An 18,740-nucleotide genomic window follows, 5' to 3' on the forward strand; every position below is an offset into this window, starting at 1 on the left:
ATGTTCATAGACTCAAAAACCAAGCATACGAAGAAAAGAACACTGTCCCTACGGTGAAACATGGAGGAGGCTCAGTAATGTTTTGGGGCTGCTTTGCTGCATCTGGCACAGGGTGTCTTGAAAGTGTGCAAGGTACGATGAAATCTGAAGACTATCAAGGCATTCTGGAGAGAAATGTGCTGCCTAGTGTCAGAAAGCTTGGTCTCAGTCGCAGGTCATGGGTCTTCCAACAGGACAACGATCCAAAACACACAGCCAAAAACACCCAAGAATGGCTGAGAGAAAAGCGTTGGACTATTCTAAAGTGGCCTTCTATGAGCCCAGATCTGAATCCCATTGAACATATGTGGAAGGAGCTGAAACATGCCATTTGGAGAAGACACCTATCAAACCTGAGACAACTGGAGCTGTTTGCTCATGAGGAGTGGGCCAAAATACCTGTTGACAGCTGCAGAACGCTCATTGACAAATACAGAAATCGTTTAATTGCAGTGATTGCCTCAAAAGGTTGTGCAACAAAATATTAAGTTATGGGTACCATCATTTTTGTCCAGCCCTATTTCATTAGTTTGTTTTTTTAAATAATTATGTTAATCAACAATTCAAAAGTGATGGCTGATTTTGATTATTTAATTTTCAATAAATTTTTATTTATTGTTACTTTTGTGAGTTTCAAGTGATTTCAGTGAGAATTGTGGGTTTTTCCTTCTTTAACTGAGGGGTACCAACAATTTTGTCCACGTGTGTATTTGCACTTTACGACAGAAGATGCCCTGAAAGCACTTAAAAAAAAATAGTATCACTTTAGGGTAGGTTTACCCCTATCTGTTAGTTGTCATGTTTTTGTTTTTTATATTGTCTTTTATATGTCTGTAATGCCGTATTTGTATTTATTTTTTTTATTTTTCCCTTATGTGTGGGACAACGGATGGAAATTAGCCTTGTGCTAAATCTGGCGTATTTACTGCAACCTTATGGCAACTAGTATGAGATTGTATGTTCATCAATATGGACTGTCCCGTCCAAATAAAAAGAAAAAAAAAGATAAATCACTCCTGTTCACTAAATTCATCCAGGGCTCATCCATTTCCTCTAATGGAGAGTGGTGTGACAGAAACACAAGAATGGGTAAAAGAGCGAATGCTTTACTGGAAGTCAGAGTCAGACTACTGCAGCTCCAGACGTTTTGCTGTCTGTAGGACTGGAGTACAGCAGTGTTCTTTGGAGACAAAGGCTTTACGATCAAGTGTGAATGGAAAATAGTTGAATCACAGTGCCATCAGTGCTCTGACATTGCAAACTGCAGGTTGTCAGTGCCTTTGGAAAGAGGAAATCAAGATAGCATTAATGTAAAGTGCTTTTGGAAATAATTGCTGAGATCCTGGTGTTCCTTTGTGAAAATGATGAAAGCAACACTTAAATTTTACTCTCTTAGTGTGTTAAACTGCAAGTTGGAAACATTGTTCAGTGCTCACGATCCATTTCAGGGTGTATTTGCAGTGAAAATGCTCATTGAGGCAGGGAGAGAAAGCGACAGAAAGGGACAAGAAGATGATGAAAGAGGGGGAGGTGGTGGTATGTGTGGAATGAGTGGAGTGTGTGGATTTGTTTGCTATGTTGCCTAATCCAAGCAGCACAGCATCACACAGCAACACCATCTGTTACTGCTCACATTTGGAGTCATCTGCTCCACTGGACTGACGGGTGCTGGGTTTTAGGGCGGGTACTGGTGGGGAAAGCTGGGAGGTGGTTCGGACACCTCCTGCATCCTGTTGTCAGGCTGTGTGTGGAGCTGGGACGGAGAGGAAGCGGATACTTCTGATTTGCCAAACAGCATCAGCAGCACTCCGATGGCTCTGTTCGCTCAGTGAGGAGAGGATGCAAAGGAGGGAGAGGCGTAGACAGACACGGTGATACGCACATGGCTGCCTGCACCGCCTGCACGCTCTGACTGCGGCTCCCACTTTCGTTCACCGGGAGCTGACATGCTGAGAGACGCTGCTCGGAGGCTGGAAGCTGCCGCAACCACCGATCACCATCAAGCACTTACAAACAAGCTGTGATCAGACAGGGAAGCTGAGTCTGCTGATCAGATAGCTTGATCATCAAACAGCCTTTCGGTAAGCCCGATCCTGCTCCACCTATCATCACCTGCAGCGTTTTGTAGTTGCAGCTCGTATCTATCTACCTGCTGTATATTACACAGCGAAGCAGTTTGTCCACTCAGGCATTTGGATCTATTGTTCTCACTTTTCCTTCACATTTTGATCCGAACCAAAACAAAAGGCTGCTAAACAAAGGCGTTTTAAGGATAAATAAGTATAACAAGTAGAATTGCAATTACAATGATCAATAAACGATTGCCAGTCCTTGGGTTTGGAAACCCTAGTCTACTCAAGGTGACATTTATTAACCAAAGTTTTTTCCCCTCATAAACTTAATGCCAATTTTTTTTATTTATTTATTTGTTTTACGGATTAGATATATATTTAAGTAAAGAACACAGTTTTAAATATAAATATGTGGCACTCAGCCTAAATGATTAATTCTTAAAGTAAAATGCACCAATAAATACAACTTGGACGAAAATCGTTTCAAAGGTTTTTGTGCTTTTGGCCTGAGGTAGCCTGATTATTGAAAGAAAACAAACAGAATTTTATTTATATCTACACTTTTAAACGTCAAAACAAGGACCTGGTAATTTGGCCCACAATAAAGCTATATGAACAAAATTCAAAAAATGTTTATTAAAATAAAGGCGCTTTTGCATACTGCTTGAAAGAAATAATTCAGTTTATTTCACCATGTCGCTCTCTATTTTTTCTGCATAATAACGGGTATAAGAGACATAGCTTGTCTTTGGGATACGTTGTGGAAAAAGACTGAACATGAAACTACTTTTATTTTCGTACCATTCATAACGCATGGTTTTCCAGAAAAACACAACCTTTTCTGGAACGCGATTGCTTATTTCCACCATTTGGCCCTACAGCGCGCCTGAGAAATTTTGTTCCTGCCGAGCCGCCGTAGCGATGGGAGACAACATGTCCAAGCGGCTGAAACTGATCTCGGCTACAGAGGCGGAGATGGAGGAGCGTTCTTTCCCAAACCCCTACCCTGACTGGGACCAAGGAGTCCTCACTGCCAATTCCGTGGCAAACGAGCAGATCAATGAGCCGTTTGATGCAGAAGGGAAGGTGAGAAATGTGGCTTTTGCTGCGTTTTTGTAATATTATCTTCTCATATGCTAATAGGAAACAGACCTGTTAGGCCAAACTTCCACTTGTGCTGTAATTAATTAGCCCGTCAGTGTTTATGTGCTTAGCGGCAGTTACTAATATGGGTGGACGTGACTTTTGAACAAGATGGTAGATAATGCTACACTGACGCCAGTTTGTGCCCGTCGTGCGTACATTTAGGTCAAGGAGCTAAACATAGTTTTTATAGACATGGTAATCAAAGTGGGATATTTTAAAGAACAGGCAAATAATTTCTGCATAGATCAGCAGTATTTGATAACCTTACAACAGGTTTGAATGGCATTTCGTTTATGGCTCATAGCCATTCTGAACTGTAGGCAGTATCAAGGTGTTGTCTTGCTCCTGTCACATTTTTCTTCACTGTGGACTCTTTTTTTTTTTAAACCATAGTGTGAAGTCTTACACGTCTGTGAAAACAACACAACCATGGATCGAACCAGAGCGAACTCATAAATGTCATATAAGCAGTGTAACACAGTTCTAATGTCTGAATCATAGAAAACAAGTGAAATTTGAGTTGAGCATATTGGTCAGATTGGTCTAACCCACCAGTTATCAGACATTTGCCCTCATGAGGATTTTAAAGTGAGTGTGAACTCCGAGTAGAAATGTATATTTTACTTTTGGAAGCTATACTTTGTTGCACTTTTAAGAGATAATTTTTGAGATAATTCATTCTACCGATATTAATTTAGAGGACAAAATATTAAAGCACCATGTAGTGTAACAGTCCAATTCAAATGTTAATTATGATAACTTGCATAAAGGTAAAATACGTTGCAGGACTTTTGTACTACATGTCCGATATTGACTTTTTTGCCAATAACTGATATGCCAATATTGTCCAACTCTCAGTTTCCGATTTTGACATCAACCAATATATGTGGACTTGGAAATACAGATTATACAGATTAACGAGTGGCTGAGATCTGGTGAGGGCTGCAAAGTGGTGTAGTGGTTAGTGCTTTCACCTTGCAGCAAGAAGATCCCCGGTTCAAATCCCAGCCGGGGATCTTTCTGCATGGAGTTTGCATGTTCTCCCTGTGCATGTGTGGGTTTTCTCCGGGCACTCCGGCTTCCTCCCACAGTCCAAAAATATGCTGAGGTTAATTGATTATTCCAAATTGCCCATAGGTGTGAATGTGTGTGTGATTGTTTGTCTATATATGTAGCCCTGCGACAGACTGGCAACTTGTCCAGGGTGTCCCCTGCCTTCGCCCGAGTCAGCTGGGATAGGCTCCAGCACCCCCCGCGACCCTAGTGAGGATAAAGCGGTGTATAGAGGATGGATGGATGAGATCTGGTGAATGACAAGTTGTGTTCTGCAATGAATGTGCACACGTGTATTTTTAAATCACAAACCCAGTCAGTCATCAATGTCGGTGCCCCAGCGGTGGATGTTGCTCACATGAAATGACTTGTGAGTTTCAGAGCTAACAGCAGCTCTATGGGTTTAACTCTTTCCAACCATACAAAGTGGCATTTATTTTTACTTCGCCAAGGAAGGCGGTAGAGTTATGTGATGATCGGCATACGTGTGTCCTTCCCTCTGTTTGTCTATGCACATGAGTACTCAAAAAAGTGGAATAATTGATTTGGATGAAATTTCCAGGGAATGTCAGAAATGATGCAAGGACCAAGTGATTAGATTTTGACAGTGATATGGCTTATAGTATGGATCCATGGATTTATTAAATATTTCTGTATCATTGAGAGATAGTACCTCGGTGTCACTGTAACCATGACAAGGGAACACTGCTGATGCCTGCTGAAGATCACGTGATTGTGATTGTATTACAAGTTATCAGTTGGAAATTCTGTAACGACTGAGCAGACTTGGCAGAATACTGCACTCGCTGAGTGCCAGTATGGACTCAACTGCAGCTTGGTCTCAACGTCTTGCTAAGATCCACACCCACTCTACTTTTCATTGGCTAGTAATATTAATTTGGTTGAGAGCAAAACCTGCATTGCCCTCATTCCATTGGTAGATGAACTCAATTGGCAATGTAGTCCTAGCTTTTTTTTTTCGAACCATGAATGAGTGGTACTCTGCAAGATCAACAAATTCTTTGCAAAGTGGGATCTTTGGTATTTTTCATCAGATGTTACTGGATTGCCATAGACTTTGGCCTACCTACAATCCACCTGTTGGAGTAGCAGTAGCAGGCCGCTAGCATCTACTAGCTTCTCTCCATCTACTAGCCCTGCCAGTAGCCCTCCACCAATTATGTAGCCCTACCTGCTAGCCTTCAACCATGGTCTTCTTTTATGTTGTTGTAAATAAATTTGATTGATTGACATAAATTGTTTTCATTTCAGATTTATTCAAGATGAAAGCGATTGATTTTTTTCCATGTGTTATTTTCTATGAGCAAAGGAAACAGCACACGCAAGTGTGCTACGTCTTTTAAGAGCGGAGCGCATTTTTAAATTTTCAAGGCCACAGTCAGTCGTTTTCGTGTAGTGGTTAGAAGCTAATGTCGTGGTTGTGATTATTGATTATTTAATTTTGTAACCCTACTACGGTGATAGTCTTTGGCTCACTGGTTCAGTATCTTAATGTCGGAAGTCTGATAATCAGATGTGTCTCAAATTTGGTTGAGGAACGCACAACGGCTTAACAGCTCCAAAAGCTGGTATTGATATTATCGATATTTGGATCGATATGTCCACCACTACTAACTGGGCAGCACAGCAAGCTGCTGAAAACAGTGGCTTTGACAAACAACCCTGTGTTGTGTTGATATCTGCTCTCAGTCAGTGTCGCATTGTCATTAAAATGAATGAGAAGGTGCTTTTTTTTTCTGCTGTTGCCTGTCCTAACATGATCTTATATTTTTTTGGCCCACTAAGGACCTAAGAATAATGAAACTGTCAGTGTGTTTTGGTTCAATGAATAGCCTAGTATAGTGTATATTTGTGTATCAAATATGGTACTAATGAATAGGGCTGAACGATTTTGGAAAATAATCTAATTGCGATTTTTTTTCCCCAAATATTGCGATTGCGATTTAAAATGCGATTTTATTATTTTATCTTTTTTTCCCCCCAAAAAAGCCATAAATGTTTGTTTTAAATATGACCAACACAACATGAAATCCATTTAATGTAAAATGTTCTTTCCATTTGTTTGAATAAAATTATAAGATGTACGACTTTAAATAAATGGGATTTTTTTAAATGCTCAAAGAAATATAAGAACAAGCACTTTGTAAAAACTGTGCAAAATTTACCATCTTAACAAAAAATATATAAAATAATAGGCATCTTACTGCTCCCAAATCAGTAACATTTCACACAACTAAAGCATAGAATTTGACTCTATTTGAAAATATTTTGTAGAATCAGAATAAAGTTATAAATAAAAAAACAAATGCACTTTTACACTAGGCAAAAAAACCCCCAAAACAATTAGAATATTATTGTCAGGGTTTCCTCCAGGATTTTTTTAAACTGTGGGGGAGGTCTGCCCGAGTGGAAGACGGGGGGGTGACGACGACGACAAATTTTGAAATGTGAAATTGTGACTATTTCAAACTGAATGTTTTTCTAACTACATTATTTATTATCAGGTTTCCAGTACATTAATTGAAAATAATAACTGAAAAGACTATCTTGCAGTAACAACAAACACAACGACAAATTAAAGCAGCATCTAGATCTAGGTAATGTTAGGAATATTTAAATGTTGCACTTATCATGGTACACATCATTATCATTTCTATTGACTTGAGGGAATTACATCACGACAAAAGTCTCAAGAACATTGAGCTTCTATGTAAGGTTACCTGAGTCTCTTCCTCTGGAACCTTTCTCTTCTTGAGAAAATAGTTTAATATACTCATCTGAAAATGTGACCAGAAAAGAGTCATGGCAGAAAATTATCTGGGCATGACCTAAGCTAACGTTATGTCGTGCTGTTCAAAACGTCTATCTGAAACGTAACGGGTTTCCTCTATCAACAGAAAATTTAATTTTACAGTTAAAAAATAATCTACAAAAAAATATTATCTCTCTACTGTATAACCAAAGACTCGACATGCTTTATTAGGCCTAGATTAATCTCTCTTTAAAGAAACACACATCAACTGAAGCTTAACGGTGTCAATGGTATAAAAATAAGAATCTCTCTGAAATAATGATAATGCGTATCCTGTATTAAACAATGAATAACACATTTATCACGACTCAGGATTTTTTCTGTAGCCTAATCCATCTATGTTTCGTTTTCACTGGTTTGAAAAAAACTGTATCAAATACAACCTAGTTTAGGTACCTTTCTTTCACCCTTTTCTCTCCCTCCATGTTGGACTGTTGTCTCTACTCTCTTCACATTTCGCATGTAGCAGTTAGACAGGCAGGTGCCAGGCAGTGACTCCGGTGTTCCGGTGTTGGTTTTTCAAAATAAGGGTAGGCTATTTGCAGTGTAGCCTCACATTTCACGAAAACACCACGTTTTGTGCCGAAATCACATTTAATACAATAATCGTCATTAATATAAACATAAAACAACATAAAAACAAGGTAAAAAAACATTATTCTGAAGGTGTGGCGGCTTTTATTTTGCCATGGCGGTGCACCACAATCAATTATATGTAGAGGAAACCCTGATTGTAAATATCAACCTTACTTTTCAAAAGAACATTACAATACCACACAACACAGACTAAACTTCACATTGAGCATGGCACTGCCAGCCACAATGATTCAACAGTGTTCTTCTCGTGGCTCACAGGTTTTTTGCTAAGAAGATCAGCATATTTACTTTGGCTGGCTTCAAAGATGAGCGAGTGTAAGTGACAATATTCCCTCATGTACTAAAGAGACGCTCTGAGGGAGCGCTTGTGGCAGGTATGCAGAGATACTTGCGTGCCATGGTGCACAGTTGTGGGAAACTGATCTTGTGTACCCTCCACCAAGCCAGGGGATCATCCTCTCCATCAATGGTAAGAGTCATCAAATAGCTGCTGATCTCTGCCTCTGCGATGTCCTCAAGTTTCGCAGGGAAAGGGGAGGGTTCACTGCTTTTGAAAAAACTGCCAAGAGACCTCTTCACCTTCTCTCCGACAGGCTGCGCACTTTCAGGCACCTGAGCTGGTTCGGTACGAGACCTCTTCTCCTAATAGATGATAAAAACAGCTATTAGTTTTCCAGTTAGATTTTACAGAAACATTTTTGTGAAATATAGAATTATAATTTACCTGATGATATATATGTTTAGCCCCTTCTACCATCTCATTCTTCAGTCTGGTCTTGATGACAGGGATGTTGTCAGAGCTGAAGTATTTTGTTTTGAACCTTGGGCCCAGGAAACAGGCAACATCCATGAGCTCCTGGATGTCTGGTTCTCCATATTTGCTGTTGAGGTATGCCAGGACTTTGTTTTTGATTGACCTTGTCAGATCAGTGTCCTCATCATCTTCAGCCAGGACTGAAGTGGCAAAAAGGTGGAGTACTGGCTTGAGGTAGGAGATACTCACATACTCCTCTCCAGAAAGAGTATCGGTGAATTCAAGTAGAGGTTGCAGTGCCCTGTGGATTGACTCCAACACATCTATGTCTTGCCAGGTTGGGATGAGGAAGCGTGCGTATCGATCACCAGACAATACCTGGGAGATGGCTTTGGCCTGTTCAAGTACTCTGGCAATCATCAGTTCTTTAGATCCTCATCTTGTTGGACAGTCAGTGATGAGATTGTGCTCAGGAAGCTTGAGGCTCCTCTGTGCCTCTGTCAGGGCAGCCTTTTTTTTCCCCAACTGTGGGAAAAGTGCCCCACCAGCTTCCTACACTGTGCTGTTGCCCTTGACACTCTGTCATCTTTGAGTGCATTTTCTGAAAGAAATTAAAAAAAAAAAAAAAAAAAAGCTGTATAATTTGAGTTTTTTGATACAAGGCTATGAGTCATCATTGCACTCTGATATAATTCTCTGTCATTCTGAAATACATCCACACTACTGTCCTCTTTCAAAACAAATAAAAGGAGAAATGCAGGTGGGCACCACATACAGACATATGAGCGCATAAAATCAATACACATTTCAATTAACATAAGGAGTGGGAAAAAGTATGAATTTAATCACTTTTCAGAAAAGTGCATTATGAATAAAAATGTGTATTATTATTATTAGGCTGTCTGAATACTAATCAACACATTTGATTTTTTATACTTAGGCATACATTAATTACTGTAAATTAGTGCATCCCTCTCCCTTTTACACACACACACACGAATGACAACTCACCGATGGCCAGATGTAATCTGTGCCCAAAACACTGGAGCCTCATCCACTCATTCAGCCGTGCAGCCAGCACCATATTTGATGCGTTGTCCGTAGTGATGCAGACTTGTCTCTCCTCTGGGAGATCCCAGCTGGCAAGCCCCTCTCTCAGGCCGGCTGCAATATTTTCCCCGGTGTGGTCGTCTGGGAAGTAGGTGACTTGTAGGCAGCGAGCTTTGAGGGTGAAATCATCTTCGATAAAATGTACTGTAAGACTCTGGTAAGGCTCAACTGTGCGGCTTGACCACAAATCGGTTGTTGCAGCAAAAAATTCCACAGTTTTAAGCTCCGCAGCGACTTTATCTTTGCACTGTTTGTAAAGCTCCGGTATGGCAGTCTGACTAAAGTATGTACGGGAGGGTATCCTGTACCGTTTATCGAGGGTGTTTATCAATGCGGTAAACCCAGGCTTGGTCACTGCGCTGAGAGGCGCCATGTCTTTAGCCATGAAGTGAGTGATTGCCCGTGTGATTTCTCCGTGTCGCTTTGAAGTGCGCTCATACGGAGTAACGCTCTCAAACATCTGGGGGAGTCTTGAGCTCGGCATTTTCGCTTTGCAGGCGTCATAAGAGGCACAGTGATATTTTTTTTCAAGTGTTGGAACAAATTTGTTGTGTTACCTCTAGTTGTGGCAATGGTGGCACGACACGCTCTGCACAACACTCGACTTTGCGCTGCATCATCTTTTTTAAATTCGAAATAATCCCACACAACTGATGTGCTGTGCCTCTTCGGGACTAATGTCTTAGTAGTTTCTGAGGAGCCAGAGGCCATTGCGCGGGAGGTTAAGGGCAGTGGATGTTGGTGAATCCATCACAGCGCTCCTCTCACTTTTGTTTGTGTCACGTGACCACATTTTAATCACGCACGTTGCAATTAGCAAATCGCGTTTTATCATATCGCGATATTATTGCAAATGCAATTAATCGTTCAGCCCTACTAATGAATTGTGTTTTGTATAAATTCTGCCTAGTTTTGTGTTGTGTAGTATTGTGGCTCCTGGCAGAGCTTCTGGCTTTAAGCGTTGTGTGGCATTTATTGTCATGCACTTGTTCTCTTCTTTGGGTTTTCTGAACATCCCATTGTTATGCTAAACAGTAGCATTTATTCTTGTCTGTCACTTTGCCTCTGCTTTGTTCACTTCCTTCACCGTTGATCCTCTCATCCATGTATGAGTGTAGCAGTGATTCAGAGCAGAGAGAGAACAGACAGGCTTGGTTTTAATCCTCCCTTTTTGAGAACAGAAGGCACACTTTGGTCAAGCGCTTTAGGTTTAGCCTTTAGGACTGTCTGTTCTGTCAGGCCTGCACTGGGGAAAATAAGGATTTTGTGACTGACAAACCACTGATTTCAGGCAGCATGCAAACTATGAGCAGTCTAGAGCATGTATTGTATGTTTATTTATGGTTGTATTTGTGAAGCTTCACCATTCGGGAAAATAAAAATATGGCCAGTGGCTTAGTGTCATCAACTGCAGTGAAAAGTGAAAGTAAACGTGAGTCACTCCCCTTAGACCCCTATACTAAAATGTGTAATGTGGAGATATATTGTATAATACTAACTTTACAGCATAAATAAACATTTTTCACAATCTGGTACAAAAAGTAACATTTTGGTCTCCAAGACTAATTCCTGTGTTTGTGCCAGTTGTGTGGGGAGTCAGTGTTTATATAACTCACCCATTGAAGGTGGGTGCTGTTTCAGGACAGTCAATAGCCCAGAGATGTTTATATGGCTTACCTAAGCTCCAAACGTGCTTCATACCTTTCATTTTTTTAATTAGCTGGGAGTTAGGCTTAGTCAGCCTGCCAAGATTGCAATGGCCTGATCCACCACATTGAGCTTTAGTATTGTTGATCAGAACACTTATGGGTAACATCATGGAGAGTTTGTTTTGGGGGGACTGTCATGCAGAATAGACAGTGAGCATTTTTTTAAATTCTTTATTTTCAGAGGATAACAATACATTTCAAATACAATCAAACTAGCCTTTCACAAGTATTCAGCATATAAAACATAACTTGAATCTCATTTCTTCTCTTTATCCTTTTTTCTTTTTTATGATATAATTTCAAAAAAGTCATAAAAACTATTTTACAAAGTCAACAAGGGGATGTACATTGACAACGGTGTTTAGAAACAGTGTTTGCATTGCTTAATCCATTATGTAGAAGAGAAATTAATAAAGTAATAAATAATAGAGAACAAAAAGTGTCCCCTTTTTAAAAAAAAAGGCTGTCTATCCAGTTTTGTCAACTCATCCACAAAAGAATGCACAAATTTGTCAGCTATGTAGGATGTGGTTGTGATAGCTGCACGTATGAAACCAATTTTGACCATAACTTCATAAATTTGTTCATTTGTAAACGGATTGAGAAAGTATTTTTTCCATTATGTTGATTTCGTTAACAACTCCAATCCATTCCTTTTTTGTGGGGGAATCAGGTACCAACCAATGTCTAGTTACACATTTTTTCCCAGCAGATATCAGAACACCAAAAAGATATTTTTTGAATTTCCTGGTTGAAAATCAGCATTTCCTAAGATGAAAGTTTTAAACTGAAACAGTATTTTAGTGCTGAATATTTCTCCCATCACTTTGTGTATCTTTGTCCAGAATTTTTTTATAGCTTGACATTCCCAAAAAATATGCCAGTGGTTTGCATTCTGACTCCCACACAGTCTCCAGCATTTAGGGTCCTCTCCCGAAAAGTGTGCTTTCTGCTTTGGGGTGATGAAGAATCTAATAAAGCACTTCCATCCAAATTCTCTCCATGTATGCGAGTTGGTACACTTCCATTGAAAGTCACAATAGTTATGCCATTCCTTCTTGGAAATTTCAAGGTTACCCTCTTGCTCCCAGTTATTTTTGACATATTCTATAGTGTGACTCTTTTTAGACATAAAACCCTTATACAGTCAAGATATGATACCTCTATTTAATTCCTAATTTGATGAATAGGCCCCCAGAAATTCTTTCAGTATTGGATCTTCTAAGTTGGGTGGAGGACTTTTAATAATTTCGTCATAGTAATGCCGTATCTGTAGGTATCTGTAGAAGTCTTGTTTCTCTAGGGTATACTGTCTTTTCACAGTTTGAAAATCTTTTATTTGTCCCTTATCTGTAATTGAGTACAATTTTGTTATCCCTTTGTTTATCCAATTTCTGAATATTTTGTCCATTTGGTTGGGTTTGAAATCAGTCGTACGTGCACCATCTTATTATTTTTAGTTTGTCATGTAAATCATATTCTTCTTTGGCCGAGATCCAGATTTTAAGTTGAGACTTTATCCATGGATTCTGGACCTTGTTTATAAGTTTTCCAATATCACTATTCCCTAGTATTGCATGAATTGGGGGGTCCTTCATCAGTGAGAGCTCAATATCCTTCCATCTTGCATGGTAGTTTTTAATTGCATAGGTTTATTAGTGTCTTAATTTGGGTTGAATAGAAATAGTCTTTCAAGTTAGGTGTAGCCATACCTCCCTCTTCCTTTAGGAGCTGCAGAGTTTTAAACCTTATTCTGGGTTTTTTTCCTTGCCAGATAAGATAAGATTAATTTGTCCCATTCTGAGAATTGCTTTGCGGAAATTTCTATTGGGAGAGCTTGAAACAGAAGTCTTGGGAGTATATTCATCTTGACAGCTTCAATTCTTTGAGTAAATCTCAAAAAAGAGTTAGAGTTCCATCTTTGTATGTCTCATTTTATTTTTGACATGAGAGGGTCATAATTCATTTTTGCGAGTGTGGTGCAGTCTTTGGGTAGTGATACTCCTAAATATTTCAGTGTGGTCTGGTCCCATTTTAGATGAAATTTATCCTGCAGTTGTTTTGATGGAGTATAATTTAATGTCAGAGTTTGGATTTCCATCAAAACATTTAGTTTGTATCCTGAGTGTTTTCCGACGGTTTGCAGAATTTTAATTAGTTCTGGAAATGAAGTGGAGGGTTGGCTTAGATATACCAAGACATTGTCCGTGTATAACACAATTTTATGTTGTTCGCCATTCAGAGTAATACCTTTAGGAGTTCTATATATAGTGCGAAAAGCAGTGGTGACAAACCACAGCCTTGCCTTGTACCTCGCCCCAATTTAATCCTGTCCGAGAGGGTATCCATTTATTTTTAATCCTAGCAGTTGGGGTGTTATATAGAGTATCAATTCCGTTAATGAATTTTTGATGAAATCCAAATCTCTCAAGCACCTTGTACAGCAACCTCCAACTCACTGAGTCAAAGGCTTTCTCTGCATCTAAACTCACCAGTAAAGCCTGTATTTTTTGTTCTTAAATATGGCTTAATATGTGTAATGAGCGTCTAATATTATCATGTGTTTGTCTTTGGGAAATACAACCTGTCTGGTCCGTATGAATGAGTTCAGGAAGCATTCTTTCGACTCTTTTGGCAAGGATTGATGCGTACAGTTTACAGTCTATGTTGAGCACTGAGATTGGTCTATATGACCCGCAGTCTAATCTATCTTTCCCTTCCTTAGGGATAACAGATGGTGGCCTCCCTCCATGATGGTGGAACTTTCCTGTCTTTCAAAGCTATGTTAAAAGTTTTAAGTAGAGTTGGTATCAATTCTAATTTAAAAGTCTTATCCCATTCGGAGGAGAAACTGTTGGGGCCAGGTGATTTGTTTGCTTTCAGCTTAGAAATTGCAGTATTCACCTCCTGTTCTGTTATTTCTGCTGTCAATTCTGTGTTTTGATTTTCTGATAAGGTAGGGAGATTCAGTGTTTCTAGAAATTGACTGATTTGTTGTTCGTTCTCCAAATCTTGTTGAGTATATAGTTGCTTATAATAATTTTGGAAGGTTCGTTGTATTTCTTTTTGTTTGTATAGGATTATTTTGGATTCAGAGTCTCTAATTTTATATATTGTGCTGTCTGCTTGTTGTTTTTGTAATTTCCTCGCTAGCAGTTTTGCAAAATTTGGGCCGGATTCATAATATTTTTGTTTTGTATAAATCATCTTTTTTATTATTTCCTGTGTATACTGGGTACTTATTTTAGAATTTTCTTTAGTCTTAACAGGAGATCTGAATTTAACTCTCTTTTATGTGTTGTTTCAAGTTCCTTTAACTCTGTTTAGTTTTGATAGTTTCTCTTTTCTTTCTTTCTTTTTACATGTACAATAAGATATAATCTTCCCCCTAACCATTGCTTTGAGTGCATCCCATACAAACTCTGGGCCAACTTCTCCCTTGTCATTTTCCTCTAAAACATTTTAATTTCCTCTTTCATCTGTACTTTAAATTCCATATCATTTAAAATACTAGCATTTAATCTCCGTAGTCTCCGTAAAATTTTACAAGCAGTTCTTATCAGATCCTGCTAAAGGGGAGTCAGCGTGGCATTCCTGGGCTCATCCAGACCTAACCTTCATTTCGGTAGGAAGGTTAGGTCTGGATGAGTGTTGATTAAAAGAAAACATTCACAGCATAAAGTGAGAGTCATTGTCTTTCAAATGGTTCTTCCAAGGTGTTAATGTTCTGCAGGGAACTCCATCCCTCTGCAGGAGGTCTGAGAGTCCTCCGACACACACACACACACACACACACGTATCCACGCACGTGCACACATGTCTAGGGCTGGGTATCAATCTAAAAGTTTCAATACTGGTACCAATACTGATACCTTCACTTCGATACCGGTTCCTCAACGATACTTTTTGCGATACCAGTTTTACAATATATACTCAAACAGAATGAAAATTGCATTACACATTACTTTTCACATCTTGAGTTTAATTTTCCAGTGATTTCCAGTGCAAAAGAACATTTGCAAGCAATGTACAGTTCAGTACATATTGAGCCACCTTCGCCCCCGGACCCTTCCTGGCCGACCCGGAGCCGGTCACGGCGCACTGCCGAAGAGGAAATGCGCCCGGCGGGGGACGGCCCGCACCCAGGGAGAGGTCCCACGAGGGGATCCTCCCGCACCGAGCTGCCGCCCCTGGCCCGCCGAGTTGAATCCCCCGGGCCGACTGTGCTGACCCCACCCATTTATTTCTTAATGGTTTCACACCCTCTTGAACTCTCTCTTCAAAGTTCATTTCAACTTTCCCTTAAGGTATTTGTCGACTATCGGTCTCGTGCCGGTATTTACCCTGAGATGGAGTTTACCACCCACTTTGGCATATACTGCACCGAGCACTATTGGCGTCCATTTTACAAAAGTAGAGCCACGTTTTAGACCTCGGAGGCATCTTTTCCCACTTCGACGACACGCTACACAACTGCAGTAAAGTCAATGTACCTAACGTGAAACCTGTCTGTGAATGGGGGAGGCGCGCCACAGAAGGTTTTCTTTTGGCTTGCCGCAATCACGTGTAATGTTACAGCCAGTCACAGGTTTGCTTTATCATAATCACGTGATAAGTACCGGAACGTGGAATCGAAAGACGAGGCTTATTTTGATACTCATTAGTACCGAAACATTTCGGTCGGTGCCATTAAAGAACCGAAGTTCGGTACTCAGCCCTACACACGTCACATTTCTGACTGTACATAGCTCACCTGTATTGTTTGGTAGAATAGTCAATAAATGTTTTCAATTTGACCGATACATCGTCTTGTGCGTTTTCTGTGTGTGAGACCTGAGGTCAATTTCAACTGAGAATTCTATACTTTCAGATATCAGACTGATTATTATTTATGTATTTCAACAGGAATCTCCTTGAGATTCTGCCTAAATTAATGATTTCCCCAGATAACCGGGTGGTGCCCCTTTTACTTAACAAGTGCAATATAACCATTTCAGTGGTTTACCCCTACACAGGGATTTGCCATTCTTTAAAATGTAGCACATTGCAACTGAGGATTTTTAACACAAAGTGGTGTACTGTTATGTTTCTGTCAGAATTGTACATGTAAAATACCTAAATGAAAATTAAAGCAAAAACCATATAAAAGAGCAATTCTTTTACTGCAGTCTCAAGCCAATCAGTCCTAGCATTCAAGCTGTGATGAGAATTTTTTTTAAAATCAGAGATAGGACTCTCATTAAATTGTATCCAATTCCTCCTCCTTTTTTTTTTTTTTTTAAAGATTTTTGTTATTAGAAATTAAACCCTTTAGGCTTTTTAATTTATCAGTGATAATAACTGTTGTCTGCAGGGTTCTGTTTACACTGCCTTACATGCCATTGTACACTGAGCAATGTGGTGAATGCAGATGCAGACAGTAAAACAACAGACTGTACATGAATGACTTTCAGCAGCAGCAACAGAAGAGATTGGTCAAAGGTGATAAGCCTATTCTTTAAGAGATTCCTGTTAATTTATCTGGCTGTGTATTCCCTGTATACTCTTGGACTCTCATCTGTGTTAATGAGAGATGCTCGCTGAAATCTCTGTAGTTGCTTTGATTCAGTGGGCTGCCCAATCCTTCTTTTCATATGGTTCACACTGTAGGCTGAATGTGACTGGAGTCTATAGATGATTAATTAATTTAAAATCCATGATCAAGCCAGCCTTTTAAGGCATGGTCTTGACCCTTGATGTTAAAATTTTAAAGGGTAAATCAAGCCTTGAGGAAAATAACCTCATTTACATAGTGTTTGCTGAAACAGTGGGGTCATAAGCTAGTGGCTGATAGATTAGCATGTATTTAACTTGCTGCTGCTGACAGAATGTTACAAATAAGGTATACTTTTAGTCATCTTATTACCACTGGAATTGGCAAGGGCAGATGTGGACTTGGCAGGTTGTTGGGTCGCTCAACTTATTTATATGCAACGTTCCATTTTGCTCATTAAGTCAAGCCATTAGTAATCAGTCTGGTGCCAGCTGTGAAGAGCAGAGGTATCATTAAGGGTAACATCAGCTCCTGTTTACCAATATCCAAACGTATATCCGTTCGGATATTTGGGTCTTTAAGCAATGTTCTGGTTTATTGCACTGTGAAAGTGCAATAAAAATATTTTGTCTCTAAAATAAATGAATAATTCTGACAAATAACCGTGATCAAAGTAACTGGGATTACTGTGAATTAATTCGATTAATTCACCTTTTTAAAACCTGACAATTTGAAAATTTGCCAAATTGTAAAATCGAAGCGAACTTAAATATATAGCAATACAGATTATTCTTCTGCCTTTCACGACTTGTACACTGGCGTTTGCTTCCGCCTCTCCTTCCGCCAAAACACTCACAGCCCCGTCATGGCGGACACAACAGCAGACGAAGAGTTGGTCGCGAGAAAAGGGCCTCATGTTACATCGATTATCTGGAAGTGGTTCGGCTTTGACAAGACTGACGCAGAGCAAACTACAGTCATGCAAGGTTTGCAAAAGTACTGTGAAAACGAAGAGTAGCAGCACAACTAACCTCTTTCAGCACCTCCGGCAGAGGCATCCTGAAGAATGGGAAGAGTGCTTGCAGCTACGGGAGTGGGGCATGGCTAGCACTAGCCATAGCAAACAGACCGCAAAGAAACAACAAATATCGATTAAAATCGTAATCGTCCGAGATGACTAAAAAAATCGAGATTTTATTTTTTGGTCATATCGCCCAGCCCTACTGTGCAGTCCTATTTTGAAAATGTATAGCAGAATTTATGGTCTGCAGCCAAGAAGTGGAAATGAGAGGGTGGGAACATAGTGACAATGAAGGAGGGTACAGGGGAGAAAAGTGTGATTGAGTGTCAATTTGTACCTTCAGTAGATAATCAAGTTGAATGGGGTTTTTAAATTTATCTTTCCTACACAGGTTACTGCAGCATTCCAGAGGAAGGTCCAAAATAAGATCAAAGATCTCCTCCAGCAGATGGAGGAGGGTTTAAAGACCGCTGACCCTCATGACTTCTCCACTTACACTGGCTGGACAGGTCCGTCTCTAGCCACTATGGAAAATGCCAATTTACTGATCTATCAATCCATTTGTAGCGTCTACTATGAATGTTGTCTTTTTTATTATAGGCATTGCCTTGCTGTACCTTCAGCTGCACAGGGTCTCCCACGAGGCCTCACACTTGCAACGGGCCCTAGACTATGTGAAGAGGGCCATGAGGATATTGAATGGTCGCAAAGTGACTTTTCTGTGCGGAGATGCAGGGCCACTGGCCGTGGGTGCTGTGGTGCACTACAAACTGAACAACACTGCTGACAGCAACGACTGTCTTTCCAGGTGAGTTGCTGGGACAGGATACTGGTATCCAGAATGTTCTATCTGACATGAGCCACACTATCACC

General features: G+C 39.9%; 1 protein-coding gene across 5 annotated transcripts in view; it reads left to right on the forward strand.

Annotated features, from left to right (window-relative positions):
- The first annotated feature begins 1,568 nt into the window (after positions 1-1,568).
- lancl2 (LanC lantibiotic synthetase component C-like 2 (bacterial)) overlaps positions 1,569-18,740 on the forward strand; it is a 105,731-nt gene continuing 88,559 nt past the window's right edge. For 2 of the 5 annotated variants that reach the window (XM_051940820.1, XM_022208054.2), the window contains exons 1-4: positions 1,572-2,120; positions 2,993-3,197; positions 18,259-18,376; positions 18,468-18,675. In XM_051940820.1, coding sequence (XP_051796780.1) covers positions 3,033-3,197; positions 18,259-18,376; positions 18,468-18,675 — 491 coding nt within the window. In that variant the 5' untranslated portion in view covers positions 1,572-2,120; positions 2,993-3,032. Of the gene's footprint in view, positions 2,121-2,992; positions 3,198-18,258; positions 18,377-18,467; positions 18,676-18,740 lie in introns of all 5 variants that reach the window. The other 3 variants (XM_051940821.1, XM_051940819.1, XM_051940822.1) reach the window with 3 other exon arrangements.

Source organism: Acanthochromis polyacanthus, chromosome 20, assembly GCF_021347895.1.
Source record: "Acanthochromis polyacanthus isolate Apoly-LR-REF ecotype Palm Island chromosome 20, KAUST_Apoly_ChrSc, whole genome shotgun sequence".
Classification (NCBI taxonomy): Eukaryota; Metazoa; Chordata; class Actinopteri; family Pomacentridae; genus Acanthochromis; species Acanthochromis polyacanthus.